Below are 24,005 nucleotides of genomic sequence, written 5' to 3'. Positions count from 1 at the left end.
GCGACGGCTGCACGTCTCGAGATTCGACAAGGGACAAGGGCAGGCCGGTTTGTGTGTTGAAAGTTTCAGTTGAGCATTGTACGTAGTAATGCGTACGTCACGCTGACCTTAAGGTACAGCTAGCTGGTGGTTACAAGGAAAAGGAAATTGTCTGAGGGCCTCAGGCTTGGATATACAACTGCGGATTCTACTACATGAATCATGTAGAGACCGTACAGGTAAGACCGTAAGAACTTCTTACGGTCATTATCAAATTCAGATTGGCGTACTCTGAATACAAGTATATACAACAAGCGAACAATAGTGGCTAGATAGTACATCTACTAGAAGGCAGGAATGAAGAAGCAGAAGGAAAAGCTCGATTGGCCATTTTTTGGCGGGCCCCGTGGCCGCAGAACAGGCACCAGCTGCAAAGTCCGGGCACTGCCACCGTCTCCTGCTCGCTGGCTTGCTTTTTTTTTTTTTAAGCTGAAGCAGTATTTTTCTCTCACAAAACACTAGTATGAACAGTATTTTTCACACCAGCATGAACAGTATTTTCATATCAGCTAAACACTCCGTGCGATAGTTGCTGGCCTCTACTATCTCGTAGTACCAGGGGCGAAGCCAAGATGAGCACTCGGGGGGGGGGGGGGGGGGGGGGGGGGGGGGCGCTAATCAATAGAGATTTAGAACAAATATCGAAGATTAATGGTAAAATGCTCCGTATATAGAAGCAAGTATATATCATATGGGCATGTTTGGACCACAAGGCTAAAAATTAGCTCATCTTGTAAAAATGGGTTAAACATGAGCTAACTATGGACTAATAGACTCTAACCATCAATTAGCCCTCGTTAGCTCTTATTAGTCTAGAATTAGCTCACATTTAGACGTTCTAATTGGTATAAAAAACATGGACTAATTATTAGCTCTGCGATAAACACCCCTATGTCTTGTGTGGACAGAAAAGAATTTGTTATTTGTGTGCCGAATTTGTTATTTGTGTCCATCATTTGCCCAACATGACCACCTTAGCTACCATACACGCAATATATATTTTATACACACACACACACCACAAATAATATCTACTATTTGCATTCTAACAAAACAACAGATGCAGTGATGAGCAACGACGTACGTACTACACATGATTGAGATTGACCAATAATAAATTATAGCGGCGCGCATTTCTGAACGCGAACACAATAAGTTTTTTTAAATAATAATGAAACGAATACAATATGTACGCATGAGCACGCGTAAGGACCGGAAAAGCTAGCTAGCAGCAAGCAAGAGCGCCATATATACTAAATAAAAGTTATACAAACCCTAAACTGCAGGCAGCGTGTACGTCATTGTCCGTCTGTTGACTGTTACGATATGATCAGACGACAAAGCAGCTACAGCTGGCGGGCCCCGCCACGGCGACTCCACGCACACACACACGGCGGCCCGGCCAACTAATACCAGTATAATACGACTAAATTAATCCGATGCCGATGCGATTAACGCCTCTGATCCATCTGCTAATGCTTGCTTAAGTACCCAGCACCTGCCTGCCAGTAGTAGTACTTACCACCACCAGCATTATTCAGCTACAGCTGCAGCGGCAGTCTAAACGCAACAATAATGCAGACGATCGATCGATGGAGACGACGGCGACGACGACGACCGAAAGGCGATGCAACAGCAGCAGGCAGCAGACGCCCATTCCCGGCGCCAACCGCAAGGTTGGTAGAGGCAACCGAAGGCCCCCATCCAGACGCCACCAAAAGTATTTCTTGAAACCAACTCCTAATTATTCAAATTACCAAATAATGGGATGGAGGAAGAAGGGATATGCGTGATTGTTTAATAATCCGGATAGATGGATTCTATGCGTGATTGGAACCACAATTATTGTTTAGAAGCCGTGCGTACATATCGCGTGACGTAGAGATTATTGAGTGCCGCTGTTTCATGTCAAGCTATATATACTACCTTCGATATGATGTGCTAATTGGACACCCAACAAAGAAAGGTGTAGCCTAATTGCATCACTACATCTACACATGAAAGATTGCGAACAGTGATTCAGATGCACCTATGCATGTATGCACAGGCATAACTTTTTTAGCACGTTTTTTTATTAAGAGGGAAGCAAATTAAATAAACATACAATAAAGAGGGTAGCTTAGGGCTAATAACCAGCCCTACAAATATGGTTTCCAAACCGATTACGGAGTAGTAGTACCACACATAACTACCTTACATTTTTTTCTTGCTTAATTAGCTTCCACAGTAGTACCACCGCTGGTAGTACGACAAGTTAAGCTGTGCCCTAATTAATACTCTCTAGCTACAAGGTGCAATCTTTTCTCCAACGAAGAAAATCTAAATGCAAACACATGATCCATGTGAAGCTAATACATATTAGCTACATGTGCAACCTCCTATCCTATCCTCCTAAAGTTGTACTGCACTTTTGCGTACCATATACACGTACCCCTCCTCCTACTCCTAGTAGAGAAAAACGCATTGGTGCAACTCTTTGGTAGTTAGCAGCTATAGGCAGGCACCTTGCTTTAGTTGTTCCTCTTCCTCTTTGGGCATGCTTAGATTCCAAAGCTTCACCACACACCCTCCTCTCCCCCACACCTCGACCTCCACTTCTTCTCTCTCATCTCACCTTTCTTTCTTACCGGCCGGCCGGCGCGCGGCTCTGCAATTCACCCGCCTTTTCTTTATTTTCACCACGATCTCCGGCCGCCGTCTGGCCTCATCATCTGGTCATCAGCTACAGTTAGCTAGCTGCTCTCGTCTCGGTCACCTAGCAGCTCTCTGCAGCGGCTAGCTAGCTCTCCCGGCCGGCCCGGCCGCCTTTTTCCGCTGCCGTTGCCCCCCGGCTTAGGAACCCTCGAAAAGACGCCTCACCATCTCCTTCGTGTCCTTGCTAACTAACTCCACTCCCCATTAAATCCTTCTTCCTCCCGCTGGCCGTGGCCGCCCCGCCACCGCCCGCCCGCCCCGGCCAGTTGTTGCTTCATAAGCTAGCCATCGCCACATATACATACCCGACGACGCACGCGCGTGCGCAAACCAGCAGGAGCTAGCGAGCACCAACCGGGCCAAGAAGCCTAGCCAGCGACCGAGCAGAGCTGCCCCGGCCCGGCATCGCGCGCGTCCAATCGAAGAAGAAAAGGATCAGGGAGGGGAGGCCACATCGAGCTTGGCAAGACATCCAACCCTCGGTACATATGCAGGGCGGCGGCGGTGATCAAGCAGGAGGGAGCCTGGGCATGGACATGGGCGTGGGGTACGCTGGCGGCGGCGGCGCCGAGTGCTCGTCGTCCGCTTCGGCGGCGGCTGCTGCTGCGGCGGCCGCAGCCGCCGACGCGGCGGAGGCGGAGGAGCGGCAGTTGCTCAAGGGGGAGATCGCGGTGCACCCGCTGTGCGAGCAGCTGGTGGCAGCGCACGTGGGGTGCCTGCGCGTGGCGACGCCCATCGACCACCTCCCCCTCATCGATGCGCAGCTCGCGCAGTCCAGCGGCCTCCTCCACTCCTACGCCGCCCACCACCGCCCCTTCCTCTCCCCGCACGACAAGCACGACCTCGACTCTTTCCTCGTACGTCCTCTGCTACCACTACTTCTAGCTATGCATCGTGCGCGCATGCATCTAGATTTCCAATTCCATCGAGCTGACTGGTTCTTCTTCCTCTGCATGCATGCATATGCATGGCGGCTCATGCATGGTGGTGCAGGCGCAGTACCTGATGCTGCTGTGCTCGTTCCGGGAGCAGCTGCAGCAGCACGTCCGGGTGCACGCCGTGGAGGCCGTCATGGCGTGCCGCGAGATCGAGCAGTCCCTGCAGGACCTCACCGGTAAGCAAGCTACATGTTTCATTAGCTATATATTACGTTTAATTTTCCCACCAATTGTCTCCTCCAAATTTCTGTTTCCCTCGTCCTTCCATTTCTGGTTGCATTTGCGCAAGCTTGGGTGTTGTTTTCTCAAGATTTGCCTATCCGGTGCGCTGCCTTTTTCTCCTTGCTGCTGGTAGTTAGTTTGAATGACACCACACGCTCACTGTTTCTTTAGTTTGTTGATTGATGCATGCCTGTAAGCATACAAAGGTAAAATTAGTTGCAGCGTCGTCTTCCATGGCTTCTATGCATCTCTGTTGTGTGTGTGTGTGTGTGTGACTTGCTTGCGTCTTAAGGGTTTCCTCAATCCTAACGAAGTTGTTTAACCGTTGAGAGTATTGATGGTAAGATCGAGATTCTAAGTAACTAACAATCTGCAGGTATTTTTGTATTCTTCTTCTCTATTAATACATGCCCAGCAAATTTCTTTCTGGTTGCTTTCCGGGAAAATATAGTTTTAGTATTCAACGAGCAACGGAATAAGAAATGTGCAAAATCAAAAGGAGTATACACGTAGTGCGTACGTACCTGGGCTGTTGAAGACCGGAATATAACATTTCAAATGCATGCAACTCTGTCGGATGGTGAAGTTTAGGCCCACGTAGCAAGCCTAACAGCCCAACTGTACATGGCAAGGACAGGAGAACTACTAAACCCTCGCCATCTCTATGTTAGGAAAAACAAACTGAAGGCACACATGAAAATTCATACTTTGAGCATAATTTTCGTACATGGTTTTTATTGGTTGTCAATGGTTATTACCCTGGTCGTACATGGTTTTTATTGGTTGTCAATGGTTATTACCCTGGTCATCCCTAAAAACAAAGGCCAAATTCCAAAATGTCCACAATAAAGCTAGTACCTAATAGTTCTTAAAAAAAAACTAGCTAGCTAGTACCCAATACGCGGTTAGTTGGTAATTAATACGCATGGGTATTAGCCCGAAGTATTGGGCAACCCATTAGTTGGTAGTAAAATAGTATATGACTTATAGCGACCATTCGGAGGGCGTATGTATCTGTATGTGGTTTAATTTTCATGTTTCAAAGAAGCTATCAGGAGGTTTGGCATACATCGGTAGCAATGGAGGTATAGCATACACTGGCCATTTTTTTCAAAGGCTCGACTATAAGAGCAACAAAATCATAAAAGTAGAATTTTCTTACCTCCCATGTATCAGGGGAAAAATTTGATACTCTGACGTTTTCAGCAGCAAATTTGACTTGCATATAATATAGTCGAGCCATGATTGAACATGAACTATCCATCAGCCCATCACCACCACATATACCCTTTATTTCAATTTTGCTGTGTGAATCCATCATTATCAAAAAGTGATCAGCTAGAGGTAGTATCATCGCCATGATTGAACATGAACTATCCATCAGCCCATCACCACCACATATACCCTTTATTTGTTACCTGACATGGCCATGCTCTTGGTGGTCGTCTTCATATAATGAGAAGTCAGAACATATTCACTCCCTCAATTTACTAGAGCGACACATATATATAAGCTCAATTACGATCATAAAAAAATAAAAAGGCATGCAATACACAACTAAGGAAAATATGTTGTTCAATCCAATATATAACTTAGCAAGCATGGAAACATTATCTTTGAATTGTGACCCCTAGCTGATTATGTCATGTTGCGGGTGTTGAATTTTACAACGCTTATGTTGTTATAAAGGTTTTGATTTAGACTTTAGAGGCGCCACCATTTTACTGCACCTTTAACTTACTTCAGGACTATTGTTCTTTTCGACAACTATTAATTTGATCTCTAGCATCACCTGGACACAAACAATTCATGATCGATGGCATGATGTTTTTCTTAGATCTTCGACTTGGTGGTTAATTGCATCGTCCCGACGGGTGGCTCGGGCGGCTCTCCCAGCCCTCGCACCCGCAACCCTAGCGGCGCCTGCGCCACCGCCAGAGCTGCTAGCCGGAGGCCCGGCGAGCAGCGAGGAGGGTGGCGGTGCGGCAATCTTGCTCTCCTCCTCACCCATCACTCTCCTTCCTCCCTCCTTTCCCATCCCGGCGAGGAGCGTGACAGGGCTTGCTCCGGGGTCCGATGGCCGGAGTGCTCGGTGGCCGGGCATGCCCACGTGGTGCCCGCGCCCTCTCCAACTGCCTCGTCCCTCCCTTGCTCTGGCTCCGGTCGGGCATGGCCGCTTTGGCCGGGCTGCTGGCCGGTCTCGGCTGGATCACGCAGGGGGAACGAGAGGAGGCTGCTCCGGCGTGCTGCGATGACGGCGGCTAGATCCCCTTTAACACTGGCCAGCTGAGGCGCCCACAACGGTGGCTCAAGTCGGCGGATTCGGGGTGCTGGAGGCTGGATCCTGTGTCCCTGGGGCCGGCGGCTGTGCGGCATGGCGGAGTGGGCAGCATGGAGCTGGCGGAGGTTGTTGTGGATCTTGCGCGGCATGGTTGATGCAGGGCTGGCTCGGCAGGGGTTGGGACGTTGGTGGGCTGGGCGACTGGGCTTCTTCTGATTCCGGCCCTCTTCTCCCCGCCATCTGTCTTCCCCCTTCCGCAGACTGGCTTCTCAAGGGGAGCTAGCCGGATTCGCTTGTTGTTGGCTGGCTTTGCCGGTTCTGGCAGGGCGGACTCTCCGACGGGCTTCTCTCAGCATTTCTCCTAGCCGGCGTCCCTAGGTGCGGCGAACGGGCGAGGTTGTTGCTGATCCATCGCCGCATCCTACCTTCCAAGTAGGGTTCGGTCTCTAGCGGCGATGGTGTGGAGGTTACCTGAGGTCGGGGCGAAAGCTTGGACGACTACGTCTGCGGACGTCGTTCCCTTCTTGGAGGCGTCCTTTCCTATGTCGCCTCCTACCATACTGGATGTTGCAGGTGAAAATCATCCCTTGATGGGCTACCTTGTCGGCGCTTTTAGCGTCATTTCCTCCTTAGAGGCATTGCTAGGCTTTCCAGTTCCGCGATTGCTTCTTGCCGTCTGGCCATGATGATGCCCCAAGCTCTGTTGTTTGGTGATACCCTGGTGTTTCTTTCTACCCTTGTTAGTTGTTAGTAGAGTTTTTAGTTGGGTCGTTTCGACCAAGTTGGAGCACGTTAGTGGTGTGAGTTTTAATAGTTATTCAGTGGTTGTACCAAAGTTGTACAGGATGAGTGGAACACTTTCCTTGGTTGTATGGTTTTTGAGCCCAGTTTCTATTCAAAAAACTGGACGGACACTTGCTTTTTTTCTTTTTCTTTTCTTCGTCTAATAGAAATCGCGGCAAAACTTTTGCCGTCCTTTCTAAAAAAACTTGGTGGTTAATTCTAGATGTCTATGTTATCTTTTCCAACCTATTCAGTTTATTTCTTCGCATTCCATGCCCCTGATCGATCCTATCACTTGAGTTGAGTCAGTTTCCTAGTATATAGCTAGCTCTTCCGGACATGCATGCACTATCTTTACTTTTAGAGAGTAGATGCAAAATTCCAAAAGCGTCTAGATCTAGCATACATGTGTTTAATTAGGTGCTTCTTCTTCCACAAAGCAAGTGGCCATATGCTCAGAGCTGGTACAAATGTCTACCTAGGCACAAGCTAGCTTAGCTAGCTAGCTGGTTCTCATGCACGTTCCGGCAACGGCGATTCATGCATGTCTATCTCGAGTGCACGTCCCAGAGCTTTCATTCACGCATTCCTCCGTACAACGTACACGTGTTTCTGTGGGTGTCCCGATCACGGATCACTATACTACTACCTGTGATTGTGATCCGAACTGATGGATGCAAACGATTGACGAGGAATTTTCCATGTTAACAAGGTCATTAACACGGTTTGTTTCTGGGAAAGTCATCGTTGCTGGCAGTCACTATTGATCTTTTCCATGTTAGGGGCGACGCTGGAGGAAGGGACGGGGGCGACCATGTCGGAGGACGAGGACGAGCCGCCGATGCTGGAGTCAGGCCTGGACATGGGCTCCGATGGGCACGACATGATGGGCTTCGGCCCGCTCCTGCCCACCGACTCCGAGCGCTCACTCATGGAGAGGGTCAGGCAGGAGCTCAAGATCGAGCTCAAACAGGTTAATAAAAAAAATAAGAAGAGGAAGTAGAAGAATTGTGATATACTACTGCAAATAAAAGCGTGTGCATGCATATGCTTTAGGTTGATGTGAAGTCATGTCGAATTCGTTGCAGGGTTTCAAGTCAAGAATAGAGGATGTGAGGGAGGAAATTCTGAGGAAAAGGAGGGCCGGGAAGTTGCCTGGGGACACCACCAGCATCCTCAAGCAATGGTGGCAGCAGCACTCCAAGTGGCCATACCCCACGGTGAGTGCATTGTAGCTATCATGCATGCATACAAGAATGCAACCAGCCATCTACTGCTACTACCAATGCATACACTGATGGTGTGTGGTGTGGTGGTCGCCCTTCTTAGCTGTTCTCCATATATCCAACAACTTGCTGATGAAGCTTATTGCTTGCAATATATATATTCCTCGTGGCACTTAATTAATTATGTGATTGTTAAATGAGTTCTTGGGAAAGAAAGAAAGGAAAAGATATGTGGTTTGTAAAGTATCGTGTGTGCATATCCTAAAGATGGTATCATTTGAGTGGCTGGTACAGGAAGACGATAAGGCAAAGCTTGTTGAAGAGACTGGCCTGCAGCTGAAACAAATCAACAACTGGTTCATCAACCAGAGGAAGAGAAAATGGCACAACAACTCCCAGACGTCAACCCTCAAATCAAAGCGTAAAAGGTGACCAATAATGTTCTCTCCAACAATGCATGATTATATATATACATCTCTCATGGAGTAAGTTAGTAGTAATATTCTCTGTAATTATATCCCTATGGTTTCTGACACAAATGCATATATCTGCAGGTGATGGAGAGCTAGCTGCACAATGTAATGCACGCCTGCTGACACATATACCGACACGCTAATCAAACGAAGCTCGACGACCATGGTGACTCACAAAAATAAAGAGGATCGATCGATTCAACCGTATATCTAGTGATTAGTCAGAGGTGACAGGTTCATGACACACACAAACACACGTACACTAGTCTGACCACTGGCATATTTGTTTCCTGTGATTTTTTAGCTGATTTGCTCAGAGCATACTTCATTCTTGTTATTATTGTATAGCCATAGTTTGTCCCCCAGCGTACATACATAATCTGAGGATTAAAAATCCATCCCTTGTGCACATATATATAGTGATCTGATCTGACCATCATCTGCTGGCAGGAAGAAAAAAAAACAGAGGTTGCATTCATGTTTGTACCATAAGCTGCTGCTACTTTATTTGTCAACAATAATCTGTTCCATTCATAAAATATGGTAGCTATGCCAATCATCATAACATCATATATAGTTGGCGCAATACAATTCAGAGTTTCAGACGGCTGCTATGTGGATCAGATCGGAATCTCTATCGCTGTAGGCCTTGTATCGATTAGGTGTACCAAATTGAAATTGGACAGCCCGGTTATTGAACGATTAGGCCTAACCAACACCACAAGACAAATTAAGGCTGGAGCAGCAAGCCTCTCATAATAATCCCAAAGTCTTCCGGCGCATAACGAGCGATCCATCGTCTACAGTTACATGATTACAGATATATACATCGTCTCTGATTAATGTCTCGAAGAGATAATTGTTATGCAACTTGTCAAATATTCCTATCGATTGATGCTGGAGCTAGCTACGTCTCAACCAAGGACAGCTCCGTTGAGACCTCGCTATCTAGGAATCAAACAGCTAATTGGTTTATCAAGGGGGGGAAAAAGGACAGCTGGACAGAAGAAAAAAGATGATAATCCCAGACTGAGGGTTGCTGTCTGTCTATTCATCTCGTCCTATGATAATAACATGTATGAAAGGCACTGCTCCGTGCTCGTGCTCATAAGCATTTCATTCCTTCACTCCATTATCAAACGTCATAAAAGTTGTGATTATCATACAGAGCAAATGAACTCACAACCACAACACTCATTCATGTTTAACATGACTCAGACAATCTTCAATCATTCATCGAAAACAGAAGACCAACCATCTCCACTTACGTTGTCACCAAATTCAAATACAGATTAAATTTCCAGTTCACTGCCATTCCTTATTCGAATAAGGATAAACTCAACACGATATGATCAACACAAGTCGTTGATGAGTTGACCATAGAAAATAGAAATATTGTTCACCGAATACCACCCTGAGAAGTAGCAAGAATTTGTCAAAATAACCTATAGCTCTACAGCAGTCCTACTGTTTACATGTGCACGATATTTGGTTGCCTAGCAAAGGTATCTCTCCTGTCGCGTGCTCTTTACTTGCCAGGGTAACCTTGTGCTGGAGGGTAGGAGCCCTGTGCTGGAGGGTAGGAGCCTTGTGCTGGGGGGTAAGAACCAGGCGGAGGGTAAGAACCAGGCGGAGGGTATGCAGCACCCTGAGGGTAACCTTGAGCAGGTGGAGGGTATCCACCACCCTGTGGGTAACCTTGAGCAGGAGGGTATGCACCGCCCTGGGGGTATCCAGCTGGCGGATAACCTTGACCAGCAGGAGGTGGATAGCCACCATAAGGCTGCCCATATGCTGGTTGTGGTGCATATCCAGCAGGAGACGGCATAGGCTGATCGATGCGTGACATTTGTTGCAATGGGGGCACTGCCATGGGCTGTGGGCCGAACTTTCCATCCCTCTTGTCCATTTCAACTTTGTGCTGCGTCTGCATTTGCATTTCAATGCCACAAGAAGGATACATAAGGGTTTGGTTCACAAGAGCCATGATCAGTAAGGTTGCAAGAAGAAATGGATGAATTATATACCTGCATACAGGCACAAACCCTGCAAAAGAATGTGGCATAGGATTATCAGAACTGAGACCTTTGCTATGGAGATTTGCAAGAAGAGAGTTAAGGGAGCCTTACGTCCAGTAGACCAAATCAGACAGACAGTTAAGGATCTGGGAAGCCTCTGAAAGCTCCTCGCTGCCAACAATAGCTGCAACTATAGAGAAGATGCAAGCAACTTGTTGAAGGCAGAACATGAAGCCCTGCAGTGAAAGGTGATATTCAGTCCAAGGTGACATCGAAGAAAGAACAGGAACCCTCCACAGGACCTTGAATTGCATCAGACAGGAAATTTAAGAGGGAAGTGGGGTTACAATGATGCAGTTGTCGCACTGAGTTGTCTGTATGTTGAATTCATCTTGCAGCAAGAAGCGGGTTGATGCAACTGAATTGCCAAAGCAAAGGCACACCTGAAAAGAAAGAAGGCCTTACTTAGGTTAGAAGGTAGAGAGACAAAACATCAGAGGTTTTAATGTTAGAAGTGGGGCTTTATTACATCCATATTGCCCCAGTTGTACAATGATAGTGTATTGATTAAATAAAAAAGCTTGCCAGATAAAACTATCTGACCCTTTGGTGATCATTTTAGGCCTAATAATACAATGTGTTTTCAGGCATACCATGAATACATAAAATTGAGATCAGGAAATATGAAAGATTCAATAAGATCATTTTAAACTACAGGCATCAATAGGAACCATCAGTTATCGAGTCCACATAAGAAATATTAGACATGTTATACATGGAATTCAAGCACATGTAACCAAATACTAAGAAGTACAGTGCAAATAAACAGCAGGGTAAAGTGCAACTTGAGTGAGCCTTGTCCTTGTACCTCAGTTGCAAGACAGAACTCTGGGCACCGGCTCTCGCCACACTTTCCACTGCATGGCATGTAGCCAGCACAACAGACATATCTACACCACAAAGAAGAGGGACAGGGATAAGTAATGGGGTATTAAAAAAAAGTTCCAGTGATAACCATAACAAAACAGAATAGGGTGCACAGCACCTTGACATGTCATTGTAGAGAGCCCTTTTGCGAAGCATGTACGACACGCAAGGTCCACTGAACAGAAGCAGGAAAATGCAGCAGATTAACAAATGGGTAAAAATGTTCACACTTCCAAATGGTGACCGTGCCAACCAATGCAAGCACATTACAAGCCTTGTTACACATGTTAGACTAGCATCACATGCTAACAATGGAACGTGGTTAGACCCATCATACCATCAATGGAAATACAATAATCTTTAATTAGATTTAAACCTCTCTATTCAAACAGAAATGAAATCCGGTTATTCATACTCTGGAATGAACTTGAAGGCAGAACGGACATTATTGGTCAGAACTCAGAACCCATCAGAAACAAAAGACGATGCACTCTCTCACTGCCCATTGGCCCAATTAACCTGGTGCATCTAACAAAGGGATGTAGGGGAGGATCATTTCCATGTTCCTGTTTAAGATTTCTACATCAACTGGCTCCAGGGAGGAACATGAAACTGACATCTATCCACTTTTGGGATTGCGGCAGCTACTGCATGGGCTACGTGCAATTGTCAGTTTGTCACAAAGACATGAATTCCTAGAGACAACCTGGCAGGCCCGGTCATCATTCATTCATTTCTAGTTCAATTGCTGCCGCAGAATAAACTTTAAATGCAGAAGGAATAACAAATTCAGGATATGCTCCTCAAAAAAGGGGCAATGCACAACGCGGAACCCTTGGAAACCAAAATTCCCTAAAACCCTAGCCACAGCTACAAATTAAGTGTCCTCAGATCTACGGAAGGCGAGGGGGTTCGAGACTCAAAACCCGCAGAAGACGGTAAGATCGCTAGGTCGGGTCGATGGATGGCTCACCACCACAGCGCGAGGCAGCAGTCTGCAACCACAGCGAGAAGAGAAACCCGTCAGGACACACGACGAGCTCCGCCGCGGGGATCGATCAGATCAGGCCCCGACAGAGGTTTGGTTGGGGGGGACGAATCGAAGAGTGAGGGGCGGCGGCTACGTACAGGGGAAGTCAGCCTGGATGGCGTTCGTCATGTCGGTGTGCCAGACGTTGCGGTAGCTCTGGCGGAGCTGCATCTTGTCGAGGTTCGCCTGCGACGACGCCATCGCCGCCTCCGCCTCCGGGTGGGTGGCCGATCTGGGGACGCTATTGGTACGGCGGGCTCTGCTCCGCTTGGACTTGGGACTTGGGGGAGGCGGGCGTGGCGAACACGGTGGGGCTGGAGCAGAATGGGGCTCTGCGCCTTGGCCTTTGGCTTTGGGAATTTAGTTAGGGCGAGCGGGGCTCTGGTCAACGCCGAGGAGTCGCCGCTTCACCGCTATGGCCGGTTTTTTTTTCTAGATTTTTTTAGGAACTTTTTTTTTTCTAGATGAGATGCCATTCTACCGTTCCAACACCGTTTTTTTTATCGGGTACAACACAATCCACACATTCTATACCCACGCCACACGCATACGGCACACATACGTGCGCGTCTATATACACGCAAAGAAGAGATTGAGAGGCGTCGACGCGTAATACCACCGAACGCGCACAAGTGTGTATACCTAAAATTTCTGAAAAAGAATTCAGAAAAAAGATACGTTTCACTGGACAGATCCTACCTAGGGATGAAAACGGTACGGATATTTTTCGACCGTATTCAAGACCGAATCCGTTTAGAGGGGTTTAGATCTATCCGTATCCAAGTCCGGATATTCAACATCTGATACCTTATCCGTATCCGAATACTCAAATAACATATTTATGATGTCAATATCTAATCGTATCCTATCCGATATGGTTGACACTATCCGTATTCGAATCTAAATCTGAACAGAAATATAAAAACAAATATAATATCAATGATATTCGTCCCGATTCATTTTCATCCCTAATCCTACCCCTAGACCACGGGCATTCGCTCCAACGCCACTTTTCTGATAACCTACACGGGGGGAATGACAGGTGACAGGTGCATGCCCAGTTGTCTCGTTGAAGTTGTATGAGTTGGGCTGGACCCGACAACACTGGGACGAAAGGTCGTCGTGGACCCGACGATACTGGGCCGAGATGTCGTCGTTGGGCCGTTCCGAGATGTATTTCCGTTCCCTTCTCCTCCATGCTGCTCATGCAATGCAACAACCAGAGCAGGAAAGCATGGGAGCCGTTGTGGGCGTGCAGTGCAGGAAATTAGACCAATCACCTTCGTATGTACGAGCTGCAGCGTCACCACGCATCCGGTTTCATGGCTACGGTCTGCTGCGGGTGCACGGGTTCCTTTGAGCCGAGTCGGCACGTCTTATCCGTGCATCCCGTGGCACGGTGCCAGCTGGACTCGAAAGCCATGGACGGAAATCTGGACACGAAGGCACGAAGGATGCACGCAGCACGCAAGTCCAAGACGAAATGGCGTGTCTTGCGCGAGAAGTCCTGGATATATTTTCTCCTATACATCATCTAGTTCTCCCCTCTCCTCGGTCAGAATCGAACGAACTCGGCTGGAGAAGATGGCGCATCTTTTCAGGTTGATAACTGTCTAATGTAACACCATAGATTTTAGTATACTAGGGTGGATCTAAGTGTCTATATACAATTCTTCTGACCCTTAGGGCTCCACTAAGGCGTGTTGCATTAAGCATTTTCTCTACCTTAATATAAAGACGCGTGAACCTTTTGCGTGATCTAGAAAAAAAATATCCAGCATGAGCATGTGTTGTAGACTTGAGTTGGAGCGGCACCGGTGAGCAAATCCAAGCCGTTATTTCGCGAGGGAAGTGGTTGGGTGCAGCAAGTAGCTCTGTAGATAGATAGAGAAAAGGATCTACCAAGAGAAATTGCCAAGAGAAATACTTACGGGAGTGGGATGAGAACTTGATTCGGATAAGTCTTCGTAATCGAATCGCAAATCTCCTCGATCTAGAAGCCCACCATGGTGCCTGATCTGCTTTACATTCACAATTAACCGTTGCCATCTTCAGAAAGAAGCTTCTTATCACGGTCGTAAAGGGAAACAGGAGACGGATTAGTGGATAGTGCTATAGTGGAGCTGGCTCAGCAGCCAGCAGCCCCTTGAGCTGAGACCGGACTGACTCACTCACTCACCGACTGACTGGGATAGATCATGGTCATGGATTGTAAAAAAAAGGAGCCAGCAGATAAAGAAAGATGTGACGCGAGGCGCACTCGGGTTTCAGGGTTTGCAAAATTCAGGTGCGCCTGACGTGGCCTCCCTTGTCTTGTCTCATCGTCAGTCAACACCCTCCGTTTGAGCTCCTGTCAGAGGTGAAATATCTGGCGTCTGATACGTTCGTTATTGATTCCCTGCTTTGCTTTCGTTGCTGTGAATATCTATGTAGTAGCAGGGCTGCGTAAGCTGCAACGAACATCGTCGGCACATGGAATGGCACCGTCCAGTTTGTCCGCCGTCGCCGTAGCGTGGCGCCAACTCCAAATCGATCTGCACCTGCATCAGCAGCCGACGCCCACGTTGGGTGCATCCTTAGATTTGGAGCATCGATTTCCGAACGCGGAATGAAATCACAAGAACGAGGAAGAAGACAATAGTAACACGTTATTTCTGGTCCACAGCGTTGTAGTCGCAGCGTACTAGTTTCGAACTCTCGGTGTGTGTACAGGCTACAGACAGGACCTCCTTGTGTTCCCGAATGTGAATGAGCTCGACACCACCCAATATTCTGACCGGACGACTGGGGAAAAAAGAGAGGAAATGCTGACGCGTGAAGAAAGGAGCAACAGGGAATTGCATGAATTCACGACTCAGAGCACTAGAGCAGCAACAATAGTCTCATCTCATGGATGGAAATTTCCGACGCGGTTCATGAACGGAAACATCTTGGCTATTCATGAGCGAGTTCTGGATCAACAGGAAAGCTCAACTCGCTCCACGCAGGTGCGATGTTTGTTTGTCAAACAAGCAACAGATCAGTGGCGTCGTCATGAAGATTCTCTCGACTAGCTAGTTAATTAAATAAGTTTTGTACCCAGCTGACACTAGTATAATCCGGCCTAAACATCGCATGTATGCCCGAGAAATCCACGATTACGTCCTCATGCACGCATTTCCTTCAGCTTCAGCCCTGAAACGGAATACACAATTTCGGCAGAATCGCTCGAGTCTGAATTTTCAGCAGAAAACATGTACCCGTGTATCCCCGCGTGGCGTAATAAACTGCTCGTGCTCAAGAAGACGACCCTCGTGCTCCTGAAACACCCGTGATTGAACCGTGACGTTTCCAAGCCTTCGCAGGTGCATCTGCCCAGCTCGTAGCAAGCCGCCGGGTCGTCAAGATTCTCATCAGGGTCCAAGCCAAGGGCGGCTGAAACCTGAATCCCGGCCATTTTCGAAAATCGTTGGCGGGCGCGGCTGCAACCAACCAACCAAATGCTCTGGTCGATCGGCGCAATAAACAAAAACCACGGTGCGATGCGGGCAGGGCAGCCATGGGCGACCGGGGTTTCCTTTCCATTCCCAAGGATTCCCGCCGGTAAAAACTGTCCAAGGCGGCAGCGACGCGTGATGATTCGCAGCCGACCCGCGCCACCGGAAAGAAAAGGGACCCCCGGGGCCCGGCCGTTAACGGTTGCCGCGCGCGTGCCGCGGCCGGCGGCTCCACATGGCGGCCTCGCGGGAGACCGGAGATCGCGGCATGTGCTCAGCCCAAGTGGCGCCCGCCGGCCATGAATCATATGAATGAATCCAGCGACCGAGCTGCAATTCATTCTGGCTGTGGTCCGGGGCCGGCCGGTTTCAATCTGGGAGTCTGGGACCCTACCCTGGGAGGATGGGTAGATGTCGCTCGCGCCACATGGCTTCCATGTGTTTCTCCTTCCCAAAGCACGGGCTTCTTTCGTTCGTTCTCGTGAATTCACGATTCAGCTCGTTTTCTGCCGACTGCTCCGACGGTCGTTGAATCTGGTGTGAATCGCAGAGTCAGAGTAGAACGTTCGGAGGCGACTGGTGGACATGGTGGAGGAGTAGTACGTCGGACTACTGTGTGGACAAATGAGCTTCTAGAATTATTCTGTTCCCGCGGCGTTTCATTTTTCTTACCGGAGGAGGTCATCAAACGTGACTCGCACAGTCGTACCCCATTAGCATTGTCGTCTTTGGTCCAGTTCGGGACACGGCAGGAACTAAAACCGTTAGTATACGGCACGGTTCTGGTACGAGTTTTCCCCTGCGATCGTGAACGTCCCGTGCTGTGCGTGAGTTGGGCGACCATGCTTTTATACCAGTGCAAAGATGATTGTGTAACGATGAATGGTTATGGACTCGACTAAATTTTTTTTCTTCAAAATCGAAATCACCATAAAGGCTCGATCGTTTTGACCCGGTACGGCCCGGATCGTGGCCTGTTCCGCCCGGATCGAATAGGCCCGGTTCGAAGCCATGCCGGATCAAGAATGGCCATTTGATTAGATACGGCCCGGAATGCAAACCGATCAATCCGGGCCTTCCCCCCTCTAGCCCGGAATGGAGACGGACTCTCCTATCCTGGCGACGGTGCGGCACGTGACTCGCGACTTGCGACGGAGCGGCACGAGGCGACGGTGCGGGGCATCGCGAGGGGACACGGCGGCGCGGCACGAGGCGACGGCGACCGCTTCCCATCGAACGTCAGCATTCTCCGCCGTCTCCCTTGCCCCATTCTCTCCTTGGCGCTAGGGTTCCTGCTTGCCTACGCTCCATCCGTCGCTAGGTCTGGGCTAGCGACGATGAGGTCCGTGGACTAGTCGAGGAAGCGGTGGCAGTTCTGAGGAACGCCAGGAGGTGGGCTAGGAGCGGGTGTGTGGTTGAGGCCGTGGGTGGTGGGCTTCTTCTTGGTCGTCAGGTGGTAGGAGATGTAAAGGAGGGGAGCAGGATGAGTCGGGAGAAAGCACTTGCTTGCAGCTCGGACGAGGAGGAGGAACCCATTGCCGTTGACTTTGTAGCTTTTGGCAACAGCTCAAGCTCTACCTTCCTCCACCCCTGTTTTGCACTTACTTTTCTCTACTCTCCTCTCTGTGTTGGCCTCACAGTCACAGACGGGAGGAATTGGAATCTACAATATTTTTCTATGACTTCTTGTACGTACAGTATTTACTATGCTTGATTCAGTGGTAACTCTGCGGCAACTTGCGACAACTTATTTCTTTATGTGCTCTATATGCTTGTGGTCATGTGAGAGATTAATTTTATTGCAAATTTTAACTTTAAACAGAAGCCTCATCTCTTGCTGCTACTACATCATTTGCTCTAAAGTAACCCTGGGCTACAGTTTCTTGGATGGGTGATGATTGTTAATCACATTTCTAAACATGAGTACTAGTAGTGAAATACCTAGTTAGTGACGATCGGGATGCATTTCTGGACTTCTGGTGTCTGTTTTTGTACTCTTGTCAATTGTAACATTTACGCATTCTCTATGATTGTTGCTTCTGGACTGCTGTAGGGAGGTGCTAGCTTGCTCCTGATGTTGGACTGCTACCTTGCTGTAGCATTAGCTATCTGTTAGAAAAAAAGAGCATGCTGCACTCTTATGGAAAACTATTGGAAAACCTTGGAAAAGTAGGGTAGTCAGCCAATGCAAGTAGATATGGAGCTACACCTCTGCTCCTTTTGAGTGAATTCACATTGCAAGCTTATTTTGATTTGCTCTTTTTTTCGAACACGCGTCAGGGAAAGGAATGTCCCTTTGTTTCAGTCTGTAGTGAAGACTGAAGTTGACACACCTAGCCTATTAGCTCACTTTGTTACTTGTATTATTATCTAGATGATGTCTTGATTTGCCAAATGGTTTCTTGTTACTTGTAGATCTCTCCAGCACCATTTAGAGTTGGGGAAGGTGAACCTCCGCCTTCTTGGGATCTAGTACCAACTCCAAAAGGTACTCCAAAAGCTTCTATATGAATATAAGTTTATATATGCTTCTATAAGATGACTATAATCTTTATTACAACTTTCTATATGACATGGTGAATAATATAACTTCTATATGACATGGTTAATAATATTTAGCTTCTATATGACTATAAAATTGTATGCTTCAGTCATGCAATGCGTCTCTCACTACAAGATCGTATTAGATAGAGGAGGGAGGAAGAAGACGATGACATGATGCTATTTATTTTCCCCGCCTTATACCTTATGAGTTCTGTTAGAGGAGGGGAAAAGAAGAAACGTCATACTTCAAAAGAAACAGGCGAGGTTAAAGTTCGTAGACTCCTCGAGGGACATGTCAAGAACTGTCAAGTTGCATTTAGGATGGAACCACACATCTTTAGAGAATTAGCAAGTTATCTTAGAAGCAAAAGGCTTGTTGTTGATACTAGGATAACTGTGGAGGAAAAGTTGGGTTTCTTCCTATACATGTTAAGTCACAACGCCTCGTACGAGGATCTCCAAATGTTCTTTGGGCACAACAATAACACCTTCCATCATCACATCAACCACTTCTTCAAGGTGGTCATTCCCGCACTCTCTCGCCGTTGCCTTCAAGCTCCTGATCCTAATCAAGTGCATAAAAAATCCAAGACAATCCTAGATTCTATCTATTTTTCAAGAATTGTCTAGGTGCCATTGATGGAACTCATATTCCTATTTCCATAGCCTCTGAGAAAGCTTCTCCTTTTAGAAATAGGAAGGGCACACTAAGCATTAATGTGATGGTGGCATGTGCTTTCGATCTCAACTTCACTTTCATTTCTAGTGGATGGGAGGGATCGGCTACAAATTCCAGAGTGCTACGATCAGCTATGAGCAAGGGCTTCCAAGTACCTCCAGGCAAATTCTATCTGGTTGATGGAGGGTATGCAAATACTCCATCTTTTCTTGCTCCATATCGATGAGTCTGCAGATCTAGCCAAAGAAAAAGAGGTTGCTCAAGATAACGACTTCTCTATCAAAAGGTGTATATCCGTTTTGAGCACAATGAAAGTAACAAAGGAAGAAAAGGCAAAGGCATTTGCAGTGTTCATCAAGAGCAAAGGAAATAGAGAGGCCTTCCTAAGTGGTTGTGAACTAGATCGAGAAGCAACTTTGGTTTGGCTCAAAAATGCGATGGTCTAACAGGTCAGTCTACTTAATTGCTAAAAACTTGATTTTTTCCTTCTATTAGTTTAGGGTCTCAACTTTTTATTGTGTTACTGAACTACACACTCCATGACAGTCAAGTAGGGGCACATTTTTCACTGCACTATTTGTTTAGGAGCTACTTGCTTACTTATCAATCTTGCTATCTACTTTGTTGCTTGATTTCTGACTATCATGGTTCCTGTCTTACTTTCCTGAAATGAATCTGTTTCAGTCTTGTAACTAGAGTTGTATATTTTCCTTTTGAAGATAGTGAGTTAGTGACTATGCAGATCATTCAGTAGATTGATAATAGTGCTTGTACAATTTTCATTTTCTCTTTTTTTGCCAAAGGATTTTTTATAAGTTGCCGAAGGATACCTGCAAGTTTAAAAGGATGTCAAACTTTTAATAGCATCCTAATTCTTGTATTTGGTGAAATCCTTCTCTTGACATCTAGCTGCAGTCTTTCTAGTAGGCAGAAATACTAGAACAACAGATACCATCAAAGTGAAGGACGTAATGTACCTTCAAAGCATGTTTCATTAATTGCTTCTATTAATGTTTCTGTAATGGCCCTTCAAAGCATGTTTCATTAATTGCTTCTGTTAATGTTTCTGTAATGGCAGCATCACTGACAGAGGCCCACTCAACATGTTTTTTTGCAAGAGATAGGATAGAGCCTGTGAAGGCACTGACTAGTTTCATAACTAATCAAAGCTTTTAAACTGACATATTGATTCAATTATGCTTTGGTTGACTACATCGAGAGTCGTTTTCGTTCAATTATTTGTAAAAGAAAGCTTGCTGTCATTTTCAGGGAGGAGACAATGATCAAGAAACATTGGATTGGACAAACAGGGCGTTCGGCTGGTAGGTAGAATAGTTAATTTTGGATTATTATGGATGGTTGAATAGTATTCTGTGAGAAAAAAAATAAGCCGAAACAAGTTGAAATAAGCGGGAAGTAGTATAGCCGAACGCCTTGAAAGTACCTGGACACTTGAGTAGGCTTAGATGAGTTATCTACTGGTTTAAATTATGAAGATTGTAATTCTATGAGTGGATCACCTTTTTGTCACTTTTGGCAGTAGCTAGCATGTCCTTTATATGTGGCTGCACATTCAGCCTGTTCGCTTGCTCGTAAACGATCGTAAATTTTCAGCCGGGAACAGTATTTTTCTCTCACACCAAACCAGCCAGCAGTAAATAATCCACGATCGTTTACGGCCTCCCGAACAGGCTGAATTATTTGTGGTACTCTGCTATTATTGCTGCCTATTGTCTCTACATGTATGAGAGCATGATGAGAGATTTACAGATAAAAGAACTCCAAAACATGAGAGATTTTATCTATTTTATTTTGCTGCAATGTATGAGAGTCTGTTTTGATGTATTTGTAGTACTCCAACACTTGTTCAGTACCACAAGCAAACGAACGTGGCCTAGAGAGATCAGTCATGTTCCTGTTCCTGGACTGTCAGCAACGGCACCGCCTAACCGAACAATAGGCAGGAAACAGTTACAGGCAGAAATCCACTCATTCCTGGGGTGGAACAAATCAGCTCCAGGATTGGATCCTGAGCGAACGAACGAGGCCTAAGTCGTAAGCGAACGGGAACCGTACCGGCAGTCCGCGCCGAACCCGTGACCACTGGGTACGCGAGCCGTCCGCTTGCCTCCCGGCCCACGAGTCCACGACCGCCCGCCACCCCGCCACAGCCGCAAGCGCAGCCGGGGCCCCTGGCGGGCGGAAGCTTCTCAACCCCCTCCCACGCAGCCGCTGACGCAGCTCCGCAGCGGCGGCGGCGCACGGCACGCCCCCAGCTACCCACCTCGCGGCCCGTTGCGCTTCCGTGGACGTGGGGCCACCAGGCCGGTCAAATTCATCCCAAACCATCATGTCTGACCTGAGACCACCTCATCAGCGCACAAAAACCTCTCCATCCCAGCTCCCCCACCTCGCTTAAAAAGCTCGCGTCGCCTCCGCCCCCGACCGAATCCACTCTCCCCCTTCCTCCCCAAACCCAACCCGCAGCCGCCGCCAAACTACTCCGCGCTCCTCTGGCGGATAGCGGACAGCGCCAGCCCGCCCTCACTCTCTCGTCCCGCAACACCAGGGACTCATCTGACGCGAACGCGGCGTTGATCGGCGGTACTCAGTCCAGCCCAGCCAGCGATGGAGAAGACGAAACTGCCGCCGCTGCTGGTGCACAGCGAGCGGCTGTGGCGGTGGGCGAAGACGGCCTTCTTCATCGTGGCGATGCTGGCGTCGCTGCTGCTCGTGTGCGCGCCGCCGCTGCTGGTCGTGCTGCTGGACCTCCTCCTCCCGCCCGCGCTGCTCTCCAACTTCCTCCGCGCCCAGGCACACGCCCCGCCGGTTTCCTCCTCCTCCGCCGGTGTCTCCTTCGCCGCCGCGCTCGCCGGCCAGGCCAGGGCCTTCCACTTCGGCTCCTCGCTCGTCGACCTCCCCGCGGTCTCCGCCGCGCGCTCCCTCCTCATCCTCTGCGCGTACACCGCAGGCGGCGGAGGCGGCGCCGCCTACAGGTGGGTCGCCGTCGCATGCAGCGCCGCGTCCCTCTGCTACGTCCTCGCCAAGGCCGTCGCGGTCTTCGGCGTCGCGGGCGCCGGGCTCGAGTGGCAGGGGAAGGGCCAGCTCGTCGCCGTCGAGGCCATGTTCCTCATGTCGCTCGCGCTCGCCGTCGCACACCTCGCCATGGCGTACCGCGCCTCCTGCCGCGAGCGCCGACGCCTGCTCGTCTACAGAATCGACGTCGAAGCGGTGAGTCCTCTCTCTACTTCCTTCGCTATAATAACACTGCAATTCTTCAGTTCTTGCCTTAAAATTCGCAGAAAGAATTTTCGCAATTTCACTGAAAACACTTACGCACACGCACCATGGGTCGCGCTTTGCACTTCGTGCTTTTGGGATAAGGCAAGATTCTTCTGCTCAATAATCCAGGAAATTTCTGGGGGTGGGTTAACCACCAGCTTTCGGCCAAAAAGACGGGGTAAACGCGCAGGACAATCCGGGTTCCGCCATGGAATCTGCTTTTGCCGGCCATGCCTGGCCGTTCCAACTGTCAGCACAACACAGCTCCTGCTGTTTCTATCCAGGACGAACTGAACCCATCTGTCTGTAGACTCGTTCGTATTGTTCAGATAGCGAAACAGACCGCGGTTGCATTTGCCTTGCATTATTACTGCCACTCTCAGTATTCCTCCATGAACAGGCGGAGTCAAAGTTCAACAACCCACCTAGAATCCACAGACAACAACCCACCTAGAATCCGCAGACGAATTTCATGAGGAAATAGTCCGCTCGCCTGACTTGAAACACACACTTTCCACGCCTCGGACGTCAAAGTAGCAGGTAGCAGCATGCCGATCAGGACAGGTCTCTAGGAGCAAGATCCCAGGCCCCCCTTCTAGAAATGTCTAAAATATAGCAGCCACCCGTGAACAGGGGCATCAATTGACATCACAACTGAATGCATATATTTTGGCCTATCACTGTCGAGCTAGTGCCTTGATAGCTCGTTTGGCGTGATCGTCGAGGCTAGAGAATTGCTGAAGACTTCGTCAGATTCTAGCTGTGTCATGAAAGTGAACTGAAAACTCGGCCGTTTTCACAATTTCTAACACATGCTTTTGGAAAAAAATAACCCAACTTTCACCACCACCGCTGTCGTCTAATAAAATTGCGGCAAAGCTTTTGCCGTCCTTTCTAAAAAAACACCGCCATCCAAAAAAAAATGTCGTTTACTAAACCCTGATCCAAACTTATGCAGGTAAGACTAAAGGGAGGTCAAACGCCCAAGGCACTGAAGCAATGCATGGTATGACAGTATGACACTCTTCTGCTCCTCGTATCGCTGTCACCACTGGGTGGAAGAAAGGAATCTGAAGATGCACGGCGCCGCAAGCTTCAGTGCAGACAGAAAGGCAGGGCTCATCCGCCCGGCCGGTGCCGACAAATTTTGGTTCGAAGTTGTGCATACTGATCGCCACGTCCTTCTGCTCCCTCACTGCGCGTCTGTCTGTGGCTCTGTGCCAAGTGAACGTAGTATTATCAACTGTAAATACGTATGGAACATTTGTGGTTCGGCCTCCTGCAGCCAATGCAATGCAGGATGAGCCGTGTGGCAGATGCTTTTGTTGCCTTGTTGACCCGGAATTGTGAATACCTGCCACGTGCGGGAACAGGTGACAATGGGCATCTTTAA

General features: G+C 48.1%; 3 protein-coding genes and 1 pseudogene across 3 annotated transcripts; 3 read left to right on the top strand and 1 right to left on the bottom strand.

Annotated features, from left to right (window-relative positions):
- Positions 1 to 2,545: 2,545 nt before the first annotated feature.
- Positions 2,546 to 9,134, top strand: LOC136450187 (homeobox protein knotted-1-like 3). The gene is made up of 6 exons (XM_066450538.1): positions 2,546 to 3,590; positions 3,727 to 3,847; positions 7,740 to 7,930; positions 8,046 to 8,177; positions 8,478 to 8,611; positions 8,738 to 9,134. Exons 1-6 carry the CDS (start codon positions 3,222 to 3,224, stop codon positions 8,739 to 8,741), a joined length of 951 nt encoding a protein of 316 aa, XP_066306635.1. The 5' UTR covers positions 2,546 to 3,221; the 3' UTR covers positions 8,742 to 9,134.
- A 704-nt stretch (positions 9,135 to 9,838) lies between these two features.
- On the bottom strand, positions 9,839 to 12,975 carry LOC136509091 (uncharacterized). Its single transcript, XM_066503895.1, has 8 exons — positions 12,730 to 12,975; positions 12,575 to 12,596; positions 11,720 to 11,776; positions 11,543 to 11,624; positions 11,022 to 11,117; positions 10,786 to 10,910; positions 10,684 to 10,702; positions 9,839 to 10,583 (listed from the first exon to the last, which is right to left on the bottom strand). Exons 1-8 carry the CDS (start codon positions 12,830 to 12,832, stop codon positions 10,185 to 10,187), a joined length of 903 nt encoding a protein of 300 aa, XP_066359992.1. The 5' UTR covers positions 12,833 to 12,975; the 3' UTR covers positions 9,839 to 10,184.
- A 5,790-nt stretch (positions 12,976 to 18,765) lies between these two features.
- LOC136469996 (uncharacterized) lies at positions 18,766 to 19,556 on the top strand (annotated as a pseudogene).
- Positions 19,557 to 21,739: 2,183 nt separating this feature from the next.
- Positions 21,740 to 24,005, top strand: LOC136509081 (uncharacterized). Its single transcript, XM_066503889.1, has 2 exons — positions 21,740 to 22,561; positions 23,571 to 24,005. Exons 1-2 carry the CDS (start codon positions 21,959 to 21,961, stop codon positions 23,622 to 23,624), a joined length of 657 nt encoding a protein of 218 aa, XP_066359986.1. The 5' UTR covers positions 21,740 to 21,958; the 3' UTR covers positions 23,625 to 24,005.

This window comes from Miscanthus floridulus, chromosome 1, assembly GCF_019320115.1.
Source record: "Miscanthus floridulus cultivar M001 chromosome 1, ASM1932011v1, whole genome shotgun sequence".
NCBI lineage: Eukaryota > Viridiplantae > Streptophyta > Magnoliopsida > Poales > Poaceae > Miscanthus > Miscanthus floridulus.
Note: the sequence above shows the minus strand (reverse complement) of the source record. Positions and strands in the feature narration are given on the sequence as shown.

What these genes read in the sequence shown, in the direction of transcription:
- LOC136509081 (XM_066503889.1), top strand. Translation starts at nt 21,959, where the DNA reads ATGGAGAAGACGAAACTGCCGCCGCTGCTGGTGCACAGCGAGCGGCTG. An exon ending in ACAGAATCGACGTCGAAGCG is followed by an intron (nt 22,562 to 23,570) that starts GTGAGTCCTCTC and finishes AAACTTATGCAG; the next exon opens with GTAAGACTAAAGGGAGGTCA.
- LOC136450187 (XM_066450538.1), top strand. Translation starts at nt 3,222, where the DNA reads ATGCAGGGCGGCGGCGGTGATCAAGCAGGAGGGAGCCTGGGCATGGAC. An exon ending in GTCCCTGCAGGACCTCACCG is followed by an intron (nt 3,848 to 7,739) that starts GTAAGCAAGCTA and finishes TTTCCATGTTAG; the next exon opens with GGGCGACGCTGGAGGAAGGG. An exon ending in CCAAGTGGCCATACCCCACG is followed by an intron (nt 8,178 to 8,477) that starts GTGAGTGCATTG and finishes TGGCTGGTACAG; the next exon opens with GAAGACGATAAGGCAAAGCT.
- LOC136509091 (XM_066503895.1), bottom strand. Translation starts at nt 12,832, where the DNA reads ATGGCGTCGTCGCAGGCGAACCTCGACAAGATGCAGCTCCGCCAGAGC. An exon ending in TGCTGCCTCGCGCTGTGGTG is followed by an intron (nt 11,777 to 12,574) that starts GTGAGCCATCCA and finishes GCTTCTGTTCAG; the next exon opens with TGGACCTTGCGTGTCGTACA. An exon ending in AGTGCGACAACTGCATCATT is followed by an intron (nt 10,911 to 11,021) that starts GTAACCCCACTT and finishes CTTTCACTGCAG; the next exon opens with GGCTTCATGTTCTGCCTTCA.